This window comes from Motacilla alba, chromosome 11, assembly GCF_015832195.1.
Source record: "Motacilla alba alba isolate MOTALB_02 chromosome 11, Motacilla_alba_V1.0_pri, whole genome shotgun sequence".
In the NCBI taxonomy this organism is placed as follows: Eukaryota; Metazoa; Chordata; class Aves; order Passeriformes; family Motacillidae; genus Motacilla; species Motacilla alba.
The window spans coordinates 2,493,079-2,510,539 of record NC_052026.1 but is presented as its reverse complement, the minus strand read 5'-3'; the positions used below and the strand labels follow the sequence as shown (position 1 = coordinate 2,510,539).

Sequence of the window (17,461 nt, the reverse complement as noted above, 5' to 3'; positions counted from 1 at the left end):
GTTTTCACTGAAGTAAGCAGTCTGGAGATACAGATGCTTTTTCCAGTTGAGTGCCTCATGCAGACCCACCCCCAAATGCCAGCAGCAGAAGGGACTAAGCAAAGCCACGCTGAGCTCACCTGACTGCGGTCATCTGCTGCAGAGAGAAGTGGAGGCGATGGCAGTGTGCTGGGTTCCTGTTCACCACTGCTGTGTTTTCTGCCCAGAAAGAGAGACTTTTACTTGTTGGTTTTAAGTGAGTTACCCTCATTAATCTGCCACTGGCACAGATCAGGCAGCCTACAGTACAGTTTTCAGTGGTGTTTCTGAAAACACCAGCATGTGTTTTCAGACACATCTGGTTTCATGTACTTTTTGTTCAGTACAGGTAAAAAGCAACAATACAGAAATTGTCAGGGACATGACAATGTGGTAGTTCTTGGAGCTACAACTTCAACATTTTTGTAGAGGTGAAAGGAAGCTGGGATAAACTTTTGCCCACTTCCTGGGCAAAAAATCTGCCAGAAATTGTGGTTTTTCTTCTCTTACCTGCTCTTGTGGCTAGGTTTCTTTTGGGTTTTTTAAGTATCTTTTCTGAAATAACCTTACGGATAAGACAAAAGGCCAGTTGAGGAAGTGAAACATTTGCTCAAGCACAGTAATTCTACTGACGAAAAATGTTCTACCTTCAGTTTAAATTTGTGACCCAACATCTAGTTATTAAATAGAAGTCCTTGACCACATGTGCATTCTGGAAGATTTTTTTTTAATTGGGTTTTTTGGTCTTTTTTTGGTTTGGTTTTTTTTTTGTTTGTTTTGGAGTTTTTGTTTAGTTTGATTTGTTGTTTTTTTAGGAGGAGCGATTTAGATTAAAGGAGAATCTTTTATTTTATCCTTTTTGTAAAAAACCCAATCAGCTCCAATGCTCCAATCAAGCTCCCATAGGTAAGCAGCCCTTTGCAGGTCACCCTGAACACACTCAACCCTTCTACCTCCTCTTACTGCCCAGCTTTAGCTCTGCAATGTTGTCAGGCCCTCACCTACAGAACACTGTTCTTCCTACAAGTAACAGGAGACACTAGTGCTGTTACTCCATCTGAGGTTTTGGTCAGTGAAGCACCCTCTTTGGAAACTTTCTTCTGCCCTTTAGAGCACTACATAAACCACAGGCTTTTCTTCTTTCTCCATGATCAGTTTCCAGCTATCTACTGGCTTGGCATGTTAAGTCACCCTCATGTGTTTGTTTTCCTTCCCTGCTGCTTTTTTTTTTTTTTTTCAATACAAGTAATTACTACTTTTTCTGTGCATGTTTATTAGATGGCTCTTTCCCATTAATTTCAATTAAACATTCATTGAAGCTCAATTTTTGTTCCCTCCCTATGAAGTCCTGGGTAAGTGTAAAGATTCAGAAAGTGGCTACTCTTATTCCTTTCTGATAATGCATACAAAAATAGCTATCCAAGAAGAATCTGTGAGAAACTGGCACTGACTTTTTTTCATTCACCAAAAAGCAGACAGACAATCTTGTATCTGTGTATTGACTCCAAATTACTCTGTGACTGTAAACAAATACTTGGCCACTTATTTCATTTTTAGAAAAGACTGAAAAATAGTTTGAGAGAACAATCCCAGACTGGAATTGGGTCGGTATTCATGTTTCATCTTGTGCCTTTTGTTACTATTGTTCTGACTACCCTCTGCTGTGCACTCACAGAGGTTCCAAAGACACGGAGCCTCCAGCCCTTTAGAAAAGCAGAATTGCTGTAATTCACACTACTGATGGAAGTGGACTGTTTGTAGCTGAAAATCCTGGCTTAGTTTTTCCATGACTGAAATTATTTACAAAGGCAGTTTGGCCTCCTCTTCCTACTGTGAGAAACAGAGGACTACTAAGCAGGGCTGTATTTGCCACTCCCAGAACAGCAGCAGCAGCCGAGGTGAGAAGCGCACACCAGGTTACAGCAGCTTCTCCCCAGTGCCACGGGCTGCAGCTGAGGCCAGCAAAGGCACCAAACCCACCCCATCGGGCACGGCCCAGCTGCAGCCAGGCCCTCCACAAAACCAGCGAGCATCTCGTAAAGCCCCAGGAAGTGGCATCCAAAGGAGATTCTCATGCAAGAGGGAAAGCACCAGATCTTTCCTAGCCATAGTGACCCTCGGTGAAGGGCTGGCTGTTTGCACAGTGCTGGTTTGTTCGAGGAGAAAGCTGCTAATACAACTCACTTCGGGAATCCCCCGGTCCACACAAACTCATGTTTGTGGAGACTTGTCTCATTGGTAGGAATTTCTTTTGTCTGGCTACTCAAATGAAATTCCATATAAACAAAAGGAATCTTACAAAGTGGTCTATTTCTGTTCATTTTGCTCACCTCCTCTGCTTTACAGCAGCAACAAGGTCTGGCCCTGAGAACATGGAGAACAAACTGTCTCCGTTAGCTGAGGAGGTCTCATCGCTTGAGCTGGCAGAGTCTCCTTGAGTACCAGACCAGCTGTTTGTCACATCACTGCAAGACAGAAAGTTATATTAGTCCTTGTATTTACAGTGCCTGGTCCAGACAGTTGTTCTGAATCTTTGTCACAGGTGATACCTCAGAGCACAACATTTCAGTACTTGGTAAAATGTGCCAGTAATACACTTTCACTAGTTCTGAGTGGTCACATTAACTGCTGTCTGTTACAGCTTCTTTGTATATATTTAACTACAATAATTATACCAGTTAGAAGCACCTTTTCTTTTCAGGAAGGAGAAACAAGTGATGCTTAGGTTTTGAATCACTAATTACTTAACTTTTTCACTGCAAAACTGAGCTGGAACACGTATCCATCCTACTGGTTTTACACTAGAGACTCAGTGCTCTTACATTACGGACAAACGGACAGAGAATCTTGAAACACGTCTCGTGTAGTAAATAGTTATAATTAGGAAGATATTAAAAACTACAAATGTACCTGCTGTGAGGTACCTGCCTCTTAGTATCAGGATTAAGAGGCTAAAATCTGGAAAACCAAATTCAGTCAGGCACCGCAACCTGGACAGCATCACTTTTCATCAAAACTAGGTCTTAAAGCTGTTTTTAAACACTCAAAGAAAACTCTCCTGAATGCGTCTGAGCTATAGATTCCGTATTTCCTCAGTTGGAGTCACAGTCAGTATCCATGCCACTCCAAAGATGACATCAAGCATGTCAGTGCCTTGGGATCAGCAAAGCAGGCAGGGTCACATCGCTCACTCTTAACAGTGAAGGGCAGCTTTCACAGATGCAGCAGCAACTGAAACAACCCAGTATTCCCACATTCTGCCAAGTCTGGGTGCAAAATCAAGTTCCACAATAAAAAAAATCCAGCCTGTCCAGTCTCTTACCCCTCGGTGAAATACTCAGGAAAGGGCCAGGTTTTATGAGGATCATCAGGAAGAGGCCAGTTGCCACGCGTGGTGCTTGGACGCCGGACGTGCTGTGCTTGCCTCTTCTGTTGCATAGCCTGGTTCACCCCAGCAACATAGCGGGCAAACTCTGGATCAGAGCCAACTGAATGAAAGAAACCAACAAGTCCATTGCTGACACTCAGCTACTTCTGCTGCACTTTCAATGCTTTAGGTTTGACTGTACCCCACACCACAGCAATTGCCTCCCTGATGATAAATGGCAGCCAGCAGTGGATAGGTCTTCATGGAGCAGTGAAGAACACTGAACAGGAAATGTTTTACAGAGATGAGATACACAGCATCCACGGTGGATAATAATTACCACATGGAAGTACACCTGCCCCTTGCATTCCGTCAGGGAAATTGTGTTTGTACTATGATCATGTCTATGCTGAAAGGTCCAATAGCAGCAGACACTGATGAAATGGACACTGTACATTTGTCCACACATGTGAAAAAGAGAAGAACAGTTACTGTAGTTGATACCAGAGTGCAGCATGGTTTCCAGCTATGTTGTGATCCTGCCTGGATCACACTGGTTGAACACAGAGGGCCAAAACTGCCTCCTTCCTATAAGGATGAGATAATTCTGAAAACATTCTGAAACATTCTGACTACAAAATATTTCAGAATAAGAATTATATTTACAGAAAAAGAACAGTAATTTAAAAATTCTTCCATTCTCAACATCCTTTTTGTGTCCCAAGCATTCAATAAGGAATAAGCAGAGTCTTGAGCAGACACAGCAAAAGCCTTAATCCAAAAGTGTTTTAAATGTTCCATTTATCAGAGCAAGCAATTGCTGTATTCAAAAGACTGCTGATAATGAGTCACTAACTGAGTTTCCACAACTTCTCTTTCTTTTGCCTTTTTTTCTTCCCTGAGCAAAAACTTGGCAGTCGGACTGGATTTATGGAAAATGTCTAGACTACATGCACAGTAACTGCAGTGGGAAGTACTGAGCTGCTGGCTTGCCAGCCTCAGTTGGAGACTGACTGAAGACTGAAGAACATCCAACAATCCTGCACAGCTCACAAAGCAGAAACCTCTTTCATCTAACAGGTCCCTACATTCAATACTGCATTTGGAAGATATGTTTCCTTCTTCTCGTTTGACACATCCAGAAAAGACCTCCACAATGAGGTCACCTCCCTCTGAAATACCTTCCTGTCTATTTAAGATGAGGCTGGAAGCCAGACAGGTCCTCAGACCTAAGAACAGAGTCTAGATGGATTCTGAAGGACATCCAGGCTTTATAACCTGTGGACCGCATTAAGTTCTAAAGTGCTGGTTATATTCAAAACAGAAGCTTGTGTTAATTTTTACCTCACTAAAAACATCAGCTGAACAGGTTTTTATCAGATAGTTTTTTACTCCAAAAGATTGGAGTTACCAGCATTCCTTCTATTAGGTCTTATTGCAACGTTCCTTCATCATGTTCTTAGTGATGACTTAAAGACTACCAAATACATTGCTGGGACTAGTTAGGCCTTCAACATGAAAAGACATAAATTTCAATTTATAAATTCTTAATCAGCAGTTTTGCATCTGAAGAGAGACATTGTTTTCAGACTCTAGAAGTATTTATCAAAAAAGTAATGTGTTTTGTTTCAAATGACAAATGTACAGGCCTAGGAAACCCTGGAAATGAAAAGCGGTTTTCTGGTTTACAGCTTTTTGTACAACAATAAAGCTTAAAATGCAAATTTCTACACCATAGCTCAACCTGGCAAGTTCTGTGAAGAAAAGTTCTTTCTAGTGGAAAAGTATTCAAGTGGAAGGATTTTTGTTTGGTTTTGGTTTTTTAAACGCCGGATCTGTGAAAAATACTGTTTACTTATCACTACAACTGCAGAAGTGTGTACCTTAATCCACTGAGCACATTTATGGAACTTGAGTAAGTCACCTTTTCAAAGTATCACTTTCTACGTCCTTGACATTCATCAAATGGAACAAAACAAGTAGTTTTTTGTACAGCAAAAGGAAAATACTACAGAAATAGAATGGATTTCAAATGCTGAAAATGTCAGTCCTTTGCATACCTGCTTTCTTTTCCCCACACACACATGGGCTTAGTACTTGCTAATAATTCTGTCCTTCCTTAGAGGCTGTGATAATCCTTAAGTCTATACCCTAAGTCTGTTTAACCAAGATGATGCTAATTCAGACTTACCGTTATTAAGCACCAATGTAACTATGGTATGGTGGCTATTTTTGCCATAGAAACTCCACTAATTAATCAAGTAAGTTGACAAAATAACGATCATAATTATGAGTCAAAGGAGCTGGTTTGAGCCGCCTACACATTCCATACACAGACGAGTGCAAATGAGCACGGGAAACTGAGCCCTGCTTTGATAAAAGGTTTCCCTGTTCTCTGCTCCTCCCTCCAGGCAGCTGCCATAAATGCACGCTACAACATTCCCGCAGCTGTGTTCCAGGCCAACAGAAGTTACATTTACAAGGTAGCAGCTGTGTAAGTTGTTCTTAATAATACCATCAGAATCACACAATCACAGAATATTCTGAGTTGGAAGAGACCCACAAGGATCATCAAGTCCAGCTCTCAAGTCAATGACCCACATGGGGATTCATCTCCTCTTAAATTCCACAGTCAATTTCTTGGTCTGTAGATATTTGTTTATGACTCTAAAATTTTATCTCAGTTCATCTATATTTGCAATTTATTGGTGGTCCAAACACATGTGGCAAATCTCATGGCACTTGCTCTTTAGTCTCTAATCCTTTGACATCCAAACTTGTCACTGCAGAACCAGCTGTGGAACAGGAACCAGTATGACTCCCAGGGAACTGGGGAGCACTGGAGGGAAAATGTGGGGATATGGGAAAGATGCAACCCAGCTGTATCCCCAGGTTACAAGACTGCTAAAGAGTAGGAAGAATAATTTTGAGGAGAGGGAACACACCTGAGCTCAAGGGTTTGATTTTAAACAATTTTACAAACTAAGTGTAGGAGGATCATCATCTCTAAGTATCTTTTCAGTACTCTGGTGTGCTCCATATAGGAAAGGTCAGACTACTACAACTGGGACAAGAAACAAGGAATTAGTTCCCATGCTTACTTATTGAGAGTTTTAAGATCACCTTCTGTTAAAAAAGCAAATAAGCACACACAAATCCCTGCTTGCACTGCTCAGCACCCTTACATCCGGTGGGCAGCACAGGGAAATGACAATTATTGCCAGCAATATTTCACAGTATTCTTTTACAAAGGACTCTTACAAAAAGCATAATAAAGGAAAAGACACACACCTGCAGGGTCAAAAGGCAGGATTTCTCCCAACATCCCAAACACTCCGTCAGTTTGGTCACGATTTGGCCATGTGTTGTTTCTAGGTCCTTGTGGTTTCTGTCCTAACATCTCTGCCATCATATTGTCCATATAGCTGCTCACAAGACCCAAGCTGTACAAATCAGAGCTTAAATCTGAAAAACCAGGATTGTTCCACTGATTTATATGAGATAACCCAGCTCCAACAGCCGGAGCTTGCTGCTGTGAAGAATTACTGAGCCATTTGGCAGGTACACGTTGCTGTGGTCCAATAGGTTGAAGCAAGTGTTGGTAATACTGCATTTGCTGCTGTTGCTTTTGGGACTGCTGCTGGGACAAGCCTTGCTGAGGAGGATGCAGCGGGGTGTGAGACACAGACTGCGGCTGCTGTTGAACTGCTCCTGACTTCTGTTCTGCTGCTGTAGAGGATGCAACAGAGTTCCTTCTTTTCACCATCGGAGAAGTCTGCTGCGATTTGCCCATGTTAAAACCAGACAAGAAATCTATAACATCCTGCATTTCTTGGTCAGTTGGTAAATTCATACCTTTGTCATCCTTGCCATCATCTGGTTTGAAGAAGCTGTCCCGTCTCTCCACTAGAAACCCATTGACGAGCTGGTGGTTTGTGCTCTGCACTGGCTGCAGGGCATCTGCGCTCCGAGGGAAGTTACCGATGTTCAGGATGTTCTGCAACCGTGCGTCCACGTTAGTGGGCATTTTAGCTTTCTCCTCTGAGCTGGAACTTATGAAGACGTTTTTGGAAGGTGTGTTGGGGATTGAGTAACTTCCTGTGTTACTTGTACTAGTGCAGGAAGTTTTTTTTGTAAACCGTGAAGTCAGTTTTGAGAATGTCTTTTGCAGACCCCCTGAAGATTTGCTTCCATTCCCCGACGGCATGTCAACTTGGCTCCCAAATTCTGAGATTTCACGCTGTAACTGGATCTGAATACAAGGCAAAGCTTGCTCCCTGCATCAGCAAAAAAACATGTATTTCAAACCACCTAATACATCACTGAGTTTGTACTTTGGGGGAAAACATGTATTTCGGTAATAGCTCAAGAAAGAAACAACACCAAAGACTGCCAAGTCCACCAGCTACTTCTTATGGTAACAAAGCAAATTATTCTCATATTAGCAATACTTTCCACTCCTTAAATTTTAGTTTTACTTCAAGACTTAAATGGAGACCAATTTAATATAAATCAAGTATTTTTGTAAGAGAGAAGCAAATACATTTTAACCCTTGGATATGCTGCTGGCTTGGTTTTAAGCAGTCTCCCGTGCCTCTGGATGTACCCAGGAGGTATCTGTGGGGATTAACAGTGTCTCACTCCTGTTTTCCCTTCTGATGAGCTGGCACTATCAAATCCCTCAGCACAGATAATTCAACAGTGACAGCTTAGTTTGAACTAGAAAAGAGACGTACCTTCCTTCCTTCCACCTGTGTATATCAAACACAGCAGTATAGAGCACATCTACCAGGCCCAAAGTCTTCTCTGGATCCAGACTCCTCTGCAGCAAAGACATTGTTGCTGGATCTTCTTTCAGACACCTGTCATCATTAAGTTTAAATTAGAAATCAAAATGCTGATTTTTTTACATTAAACAATTGAACCATATCAGTCAGAATACAGAAGGCAAATTGCTGCAGTCCTGCAGAACGACATGGAATGCCTAGGGATTCCTGGGCTGCAGCCTGAGCTCTGCCTGCTGTGGAACAGAGCTAACCTAACTGCGAGCTTCAGCAGTACAGCACACTGAAATCACCGCTGACGAGAGCTCTTCAGCAGGCGCAGCTCAGGCACAGCAGCAACGAACACAGAACACTCAACACCCCTTTCTGGAGCACGGCAAGAGCCTGGCACAGCGCGGCGCATGCCGAGAGCCTGAGCCGGGCAGGCTGCGTGGAGCTGTCCGCTCGTCCCGCAGCGAGGCGCGGCTGACCCTGCTCCCCGCGGCACCGCCGAGCGCCGGCAGGCGGCGCTGCCCCCGGCAGCCGTCCACGGGCAGCGGGGACGATCCCGGAGCACCGGGACACGGACACACGGACCGCCAGACAGACACACACGTGCACTCACACTCCTTCCTGCCTCCCCTGCCCCGGGACACAGCCCCGGGACACTCCTTCCTTCCTCTCTTCCCCCCCGGAAACAGCAGCAGGACATACACCATCCGTGTATGCGTACATACATTCCTCCTTCCCTCCCTTCCTCCCCTGCCCCGGACGCAGCCCCGGGACACTCCTGCCCCGCACGTGCCAGCAGCACCATTGGGAACACGCTGCCTCTGTAAGGAGTGCAGTGAATCGAATGTGTCCTACTGAAATTCCTAACACTGCCTCCTTCTCAATTAGAGACAAGAGCTGCCACTGCTTCCTGCTCCCACTGCTTTGAACGGGAAGAAATCCTCAGAACCCGCAGATCACCCATTCTTTACTAGGCAGTCGCCTCAACTGGCAGGAACAGCACCTCTTGGAGCCCAGAGGTCCATGGCTCACAGCAGCACCTGAAGAGCAGCCCAGTGAAGAAAGAGCAAAGGCTCTCCCATTAACTCAGCCCATTCTTGGCCTTGCTGAGCTACAGCTGGGACCTGCCAGGGCGGAGCACAGCACTAGTACTGGTAGATTATTATTTCTGAAACCTTCTCTTTTATCAGCAAGCTTTTACATTTCCTACAAGTCTCAGTTCCCAGCACTGCCTCTCTTGCCTTGCCTCCTACAGAGGAGCCTGTCAGGAATGGAGGTGTTCAACCACTCCAGATAGAGGAACTTAAGGAAGCTGTGCCATAATCGTGCATGTTCTCATTTCCATTTGTACTGCAACAATTTTCCCCATGTATTTCAGTCACAATCTGCAATACAGTATTTTTATTTACCAAGTTGATGGAACTTGCACCACAATTCTTGATCCTTCTAAACTTATCTGAGGAGCATAGGCTTCTTTATTTTCAATCTGTGCTGTGTCCACAACCACCTAGTGAAAAAAATAAAAGGAAAAAAAATTTAAGAATTAGTTATTTTATCACTCCTGTAGTTAAACTCTAATAATCTCCCCTCCCAGTCATGCTATAGGTACAAAAAACCAAAAAACAACCCAAATAAAACAAAACTAACTCACGAAATCATTGTAAATTTACTTCTATTTTAATATAAAATTAGTTTAGTACAGAAACCTGTATTTCAAGGACTTAGTTCTTCTCAGTTACATCCTGTAGTAATGCACCACAATGTCACTACCAGCTGCCAGTTCTCAGTATTTTTGAGAAGTTTAGCACAGTTACTACTCTAGGAGCTCCCAAACATCTGCTCAGCAAAATGTTTTAAATAATTTCACTGTAGTGCATGGTATGATATAGACAAGTAATATTCAGCCAGAAACCCTTCAAAATTCCTAACGTAACCCCCCCTTTCAAGGTTATAAAATTCCACACCAACATTTCTCTTTTCTACCTAATGAAACTGTACTATTATTAATTCCTGATTAAATAAAGGGAAGAAAAGGGACTGTTCAGTTTGTTGGACTCTGAGCCACCTGTAAGACATCAGGAAGACATATGGGAGAGGAAAGCCTTGAAGACCAACCCTGTGTCATGAACCTTTCTTTTTAGACAATGGAAAAGGAATGGATTCTCCTGAGCTTCATTAGCCTTTAATTTAGTGGCAGTAAGTTCCATATTTGGTTCATGCTTTCTGTTGTTGTCCAGTCTGTGCGGGTTGGCCTTTCTGATCATTTCCATAATTTCCTATTTTGGTCATGCTGAAACAGCAGCTTTTTGGCAGCAGTCAGCAATTCTTGCTTCAGTGGCTAGCAGATTAGCTGCACCATTTATCCTTGAAATGGCAAAAGTCCTCTGGTATAAATAAGCCTCAAGGGACATTATTGACTTTGTTGCCATCACCTAACCTACACTGGTCCTGCTTCTAACTGGTTGTCTGTTACTGGGTATGAAAAATTGTGAAATATAATGCTGAGTTTCTTCTCTCTCACTTTAAGAGAACCATCAAATAACACTTGAACATAATTATTTCCCACCTTCCAAATATAATAGCATAAGGCCTTCTTTTTCCTTCAGTTGACTCTAAGCATTTGCCCAGGTTTATTCAATTTTAAACATGTCTAAGCATGGTGACAAAAGGCCGCACCATCATCCACCCCTGAAAATACCTCTCATTTTGTAACAGGACAATTCCAGTAGTCTTTCCTTGGTATTTGTATATTTTAATTTTATTTAATTTGGCAATCTGCAATTCAGCCCTATTGCAGGGGTAATTTATAACTCTGATAGCAGTTACTAACTGTTAACAGGTAACTCCTCATAACTGTGATAAGGAGAAATGAACTCAGGAGAGATTGTTTTCAACTCCCAGGAAAAATACAGTTTGCACCTCAGACCTGAAGTCAGGTGAAACTGATTTGTGCAGGCCTGTGTCAGGTTCTGGTTGTGGTGCATGGTTGGTGCCCATGGTCCAGGCTTTGCTGGGGTGTTCCTCCCCCAGGACAAACCTTTGTTTCTTCCCTTTGCAAAAAGCTTTAAATTTCTCAACATCTGTCAGAGTCAGCTGGGATTTAAACTTTATTAGGGGATTTAGTGTTTCTGCAATGCATGCTGGTGTTTGCTATGCCTACTAGCACAAAAAAAAGAATTATCTGTTAACCTCTTTGCATGAGGCCAATTGGAAGTTTTATTTCTGCTCATCCTCTGAATTCAGCTATTTGAATGTATATCATTTTTATTCAAACATACAGATTTCATCAGCTGACCCAAATCTCAGAATGCAATTCTTATTATATACGTGCTAAGGTAAGAACTGAAAATCAGCACTTCAAATTATTTATGCTAAGAAACTACAGCCCAAAATAACCAAGCAAACTAAGTCACCACTCATTGTGCTTTCCACACTTAATGAGTCACTTCTTAAAAGGCACAAGGGCACAAGATAGGTTAAAAGCAGTGAGACTGCCAAGTAATGTTTTTTCTAATTGGGCATTTAAGATACAGATCCACACAATTGTGAATGAATGCAGAGAGCCCAGTACCTAAAAGCCGCACACCAAAGCCTACACAATACTGTGCCATGACTCATTTATCTGCCCTCTTCATAAAATAAACCTCAAATAAACACATCCTCCCTCCCCGCCTGGTGGTGCTTAGAGAACAGCTTCCTGTACCTCAGACATCCATTGTTCTTGTTTTACAGGTGCTTCCTCTCTCCCTTCCACCCAAAGAACTCTTTAAAGACCCAAATTACAATTTCTTGTCACTGCATGAAGCTACATACAAGCATAATTGGATGTTGTAAAAAAAAAGATGGCACATATTTTATAAAGAAAAACCTCAACCCTCACCCCCTTCTAAACTGTAACAAATCAAAGTGAGAATGAAGGAGAGCAGGCTTGCAGGTCTTCTGTCACGTGCACAGCTCATTATGTGTCTTTGAAGAGAGAAGCCTGCTACTTTCAGAACCTGATGTTCATACAAAAATCTTTGGAGACATTCAGGATTCAACACAAGTGAAACTCCATAGCTCAGCACTGTCATTTGGGAGAACGTGTAAGCAAGTTTTATGGTGACACTCTCCAAAAGTGATGACAAACCTGAAGAATGTCAGTGCTTCAATTAGCAGCAGGTCTAACTCGTTCTGTCTAGACTGGGGGACACCAGATTTCCAGATTCCTGACTCCAAATGTGCCTCACGCCACTCCTCAAACCCCTCAGGGCAGGACTTGGGTGTGCACAACACTGAAACCCCCTGGAAAGGAAACGGAGGAAGGTGCAGCATCCTCCCAGGCACTCTCCATCCAGACACTCAGGAGCCACGAGCTGCTCCTGGACTGCAGCACACTCCCAAAGGGCTGCTGAGAAACTCCTTCCTCCTTGGCCTCATTTCCTGTACCTCACTGCTGACTCCCAGCATCCTACCACCAACTGTGGCAGCTGAAGACACAATCCCATTCAACACTACCCTTTTTCCAAACCTCCTTCTATTCATTAGTATTTAATACATGTTTTCTTTCAAAACACCTAAGTAGAAATTTGATAAATCCTACTGTGAAGTAAGGACTGACAGCAGGGGCACTGCTGTCCTGACAGTGATGGTCTGCACCTTTGATTTTAGGCTGCCATTATATGAATAGTCAGAATTCCAGCATAATTTCAACCTACTTCTCTAACAGGTATTACTATTAAGAGACTATCTAAGATCTGATATCTAGTATCAAAGAGATCCTAAAATAGAAATATCTGGCAAATTCATCATTTCCAATTTATCATTCAACATTACTGGATAATGATATCCATGATAATCCATGAGCCAAAAGCACATGGTTTAATTTGCTAGGATGGAAGGTCTAGGTCACCTAACCAGCTGTGTGATTTGTCTAAAAAACAGACTTTAAAATATGCAGCTATTTGGATCCTTTAATCACAAATTAATTACAAAGCCCTCATGGTGCCCATCACCTTGAACAAGGAATCAGCAATGAACCAGCAAGAAGCATTTAACTCACTGTAGGTTAAAGACAATTCAAAGAATACTTGAGAAAACTATCATAGGCTACAGTGTACCTTTATCCTTGCATTTCCTTCCTAGTTGAAGGTGCAGCCTTTTCCCCTACTCACAGTAGTCCAAAAAACCCACATGTCATGCACGAACACTTCACTAGGTGCAGAGATTGCAGTAATTAGTCATGGGAGCACAAATGCATTTTCTTATCAGAGTATGTTCCAAGCATCTATTTTTATCAGCTGCTTAGACACTGTAAATTCCACTGGTTTTCTTCCCCTCGAGAACACAATGTCTGCAGAAGGCATTTAACTCTTCTGTGCTCTGCTGGAGATGTCAGGTAGCATTACCTGGTGCAGAGACTTGCTGGTTTGTGCTGGGCAGGAAACTCAGCTTCCAGTCAAAGCAGAGAGGAAGTGAAAAAATGGCAGGTTTTGAAGCCAGTTGGAGAGGGGATAGATGTGTGTTTGGGTCTGTTTAGTTGGTTTTTTTTTAAACGTGGTCATCTATAGATTTGAAAGCATTTCTATTTCTCTAGGAAGCAGAAGTTTCATTTCTTGTGTTCTCACTTGAAATGGAGACCAGGAAGCACCTGGTGCATTCTTCTGTTCCTGTCAACTACAGACACCACCTACAGACCCCACTGTACAAGGACACACTTTGCTCACAAATCAAGTTAACTGCAGCACTAACAACAGAGCAACACAGAGTAAGACACTGCAAATTAATTTCTAAACTCCAAAACACCTAGCTTCTCTTCAGGGTGTTCACATAACCTTTGTTTTCCAGAGACCATTGGTAGCCACCTACCAGTCCGGCCTGGCCGAACAACAGCTGCACAGCAGTTTTGCAGGCTCCTCTCCACGTGGAAGGGCAGACCTGGTTCAGCACTTCAGTCACGGGAGAGTCGTCCCGGGGGGTGAGTCCATTGTGGCATCCAGCTTCCTTGATCAACTGCAGCATTGTGTGCTGCAAAAAGAATAAACACTCTGTCCTACCCAACACACGATTCACAAACGGTACCAGCAATGCTTCCAGATGGATTTCTCATTGTTCTACATGCTTTTCAAACTGCCATAATGTCTGCAACCTCTCAACAGTCTTATATAACTGGGAGAGTTCCATTCCAGAACAAAAATATGGAAGATTGTCTCTGCTGTTTGGAACACAATACTGCTCCAAAATCATAAACAGTATTTCTGCTTATATTCTTGCAATATATTCTGCTTATATTCTTTGCAGTTTAATCAAAACTACAAAAAGCACTTCAAAGACAACAGAAAAGCAGCATTTTGAGCAACTTATTATTTCAACTCTTTCAGGAGCAAGGAACTGGGTTTATCTAAAAAAAAAGTGAAAGTGCTGATTAAAAATGCCCAAATTACTTCTGAATGGACATATTTTCCATTTGTTTATACTGAAAATACAATTAACTTCTCCATAATTTAAGCTTCTTTTTAAAATACTGATTCCAGTTTGTAAGATGACATCAGAAGGAGCTCTGTTACAAAGTATTTTTTTCAAGCACCTCCCTCACTACCAAGCTGGGCTGATTTATCTGTGCGCCTAAGAAGATGAAGGCTCTGACATGCACCACTGGCTGGGGAATCTGTAAGGGCTCACTTTCCTCTGTACTTCTTCACAGCTAACACATCTCTTTTCAAAAAGTTCACAGATGCTTCATTGCATCCTAGATCTCTATGCCTGTTATGCCTGTGCTTCTCTCGTATTTGACCAAAATTGCTCAGGTGGTCAAAATGTTATCACAAACAGGTGTAACCCCACAATGTTATCAACATCCTGTTTCCACAGGAAGCCAGGCTGAAAAAAAGCACTTTTAAACACAGGTTTGGCATGGAACTTCTATTACTGTTGCTCTCTACATTTTAATGAACTCTACTCTTTCTCCCCCATCTTTATTTCTGTGGTTAATTTGGAGTCATTACCGTCTTCAGCTTCAGGTTTTCTGCTGCAGACTCATTGAAGGAGATTCCTTTCAGAAAATGGGATCCAATCTGGACAGGGACAGTGGGCAGCTCACACTGGATGGGCTGAGGTGGAGTCTGCCTCCTTCCTGTTTGCTGAGCTTCAGCTTCACTGCAACAGCCCTGCAGGGCAGATCAAACAGAAGAAATGAAGACATTAGAAAATCCTAACATGGGTCCAAATGTTTGTGTATTTTAAGTACCCTTTTCAAGGTGAGGAGGGATGAAAGAGAGCAGGTTAATCAGATCCTACCTGAAGACTTGCTTCAATTGCTTTTGGGTTCAAGTGGAAGCCAGCCTTCATTGCATATTCACAATGACCCAAGCTCTCCAGAGCCACTTTGTAAGCCTGACATTAAACAGAAAGTTGAGATAGCACAGGTGTATCAGCAAGGAAGCAAGCACACAGTCACTGTGTCTGGGTACAGCCAGGGATGGGTACAAGGATTTACCCCACTCAGTCCTATGGCATACACGCATTTATCATGTCAGACTCCAAAGCTGTAATTCCCAAATACCTCTGAGCTGTCTGTGGTACACAATTCTGCAGGAACACACTCCTTCCCTACTTCACTCCTTGACCCACTGACTGTATGTACTACATGCACATCAAAGCAGCAGACTTGAAAAACCACCTGCAAAGCGCTGTCAATTTTCATGTTTAGCTCTTTGAGCTGATGTTCAGGGATGGCCACACTCTGTGAGCAGAAAAGCTGCTGAACTTCAATTCCTGCCAAACATCCATCACAGCCTCTTTCTCGCAGTCGAGATGTGGCCTGTAATGAAAAATAAAAATCCAGGGTGAGGAGGGTCAGCATTAAACCAGGTCAGGCTTAATTAAATTTCAGAAAAGAACAAAAAAGCCCCCAGACTTTAAAATCCTCTACAGGAGATGAGAAGCAGCACTTGGGGGAAAGGACCAGGAGGAGATTTTATTATAACTTACTCAACTTCTACTGCCACTTTGGAAGCAGAACTGTGATGTAACCTGTACAGCACATGGGTGTTGGCAAGCACTTGGGTTCAGCATTGTTTGCTGTTACTATTTCAGCTCCCTGTCAGGACCAGGGATCCTGTTACACAGCCCACACCATGGCTGCGGTTACCCGAGGACAGACTTGTAACTCCAACATAAACAGAAAATATCTTAAATCATGGCTACAAGCGCTCCTGTGTTCACAGGATGACACATTTCATAAAGTTATGGGCGATTACTGTGGTGCAATTTGAGAAGTGCCACACAATGCTAAAATCAACTCAGCACAGCAAGAAAATAGCTTGCTGTAGTATAATTTTGAAAAACAAGAAATAAGCCAAATATCTACTTTTAGCTGTAAAATCCTACATCATTGAGCAGAGTAAAGCAAATAGATGTGGGTTATTTTCCAGTCTAGGAAGGAGTCTTACTCTAAAGCAGGGATGTCCAAACTGGGGGCTTCTGGTACCACAGCCAATGGACAGACAGGGGCTCACCTGACAGACAGAATGACTGCATTTCCCAAAGTAAACCTGAAGGAGCAAAACCAGTTTTGAGCTAGTGACAAAGAATCACCTTAAACCTCACACTGAAGCAGCAGTGTTCTCCTGCCAGAGAGGCGGATTTTATAGGAAAACAGTGGATTGCCTTCCACTCCAAAGGAAAAAACTGGCAAAGATTTCAGTATTACAAATCCTCCTTCTATGAAAATTATTTATATTAGTCTAATTATGAGAGAGAGATTTTATTTATTTAGAAACCACATATTTTTCTTTTGCAATCCTGATACCCTACACAAATGCTCCAAATCAGCCATTTCAGTCAATCAAAAATTGAGAAGTTTCTTCTATTGTTATTTTGGAACTATTGAGAATGTGTATCTTATCTCTCTCCTTCCCATGTACGTTGAACACAGGATTTGATTAGTACAACATTTGTACACAACTACTTTGAAATACAGGTTTTGTATTTCTGAAAAACAGAAATAGGTGAAGTGGGCTGCTCAAAAGGTAAAAAATAAAGCTAAGGCCCTTGATTCTGTGAAGCCAAGTTTAATTTTAACCACAGTTTAAAAAAATTTGATAGCAATTGCAGAGCATTTCTAGAAACTGTAGGAGTTTTAAGAAGCTAAGTATATTACACATAAAATTAACTACTTTTATGCCAAAGAAGTACTTTTATGCCAGGGTTAGACCTGTTACAATTATCTGTAATACACCTAAAGCCCTCCCAAAAATCCCTATTTTATCCAGTGAAATAATGTAAAAATCACAAATAATCCCTCTGCATCCATGTAATTCAT

The 17,461-nt window shown here is 42.3% G+C and overlaps 1 protein-coding gene across 5 annotated transcripts in view; it reads right to left on the bottom strand.

The window, feature by feature from the left end:
- The window catches only part of GARRE1 (granule associated Rac and RHOG effector 1), a 58,441-nt gene that overhangs the window by 3,020 nt on the left and 37,960 nt on the right, over positions 1 to 17,461 (bottom strand). For all 5 annotated transcript variants that reach the window (XM_038147872.1, XM_038147871.1, XM_038147867.1 and 2 more), the window contains 10 exons: positions 15,818 to 15,958; positions 15,436 to 15,531; positions 15,144 to 15,305; positions 14,008 to 14,166; positions 9,570 to 9,667; positions 8,122 to 8,247; positions 6,677 to 7,662; positions 3,341 to 3,506; positions 2,349 to 2,483; positions 120 to 198 (listed from right to left, as the gene is read on the bottom strand). In XM_038147872.1, the coding sequence (XP_038003800.1) occupies positions 120 to 198; positions 2,349 to 2,483; positions 3,341 to 3,506; positions 6,677 to 7,662; positions 8,122 to 8,247; positions 9,570 to 9,667; positions 14,008 to 14,166; positions 15,144 to 15,305; positions 15,436 to 15,531; positions 15,818 to 15,958 (2,148 nt within the window). The remainder of the gene's footprint in view (positions 1 to 119; positions 199 to 2,348; positions 2,484 to 3,340; positions 3,507 to 6,676; positions 7,663 to 8,121; positions 8,248 to 9,569; positions 9,668 to 14,007; positions 14,167 to 15,143; positions 15,306 to 15,435; positions 15,532 to 15,817; positions 15,959 to 17,461) is intronic.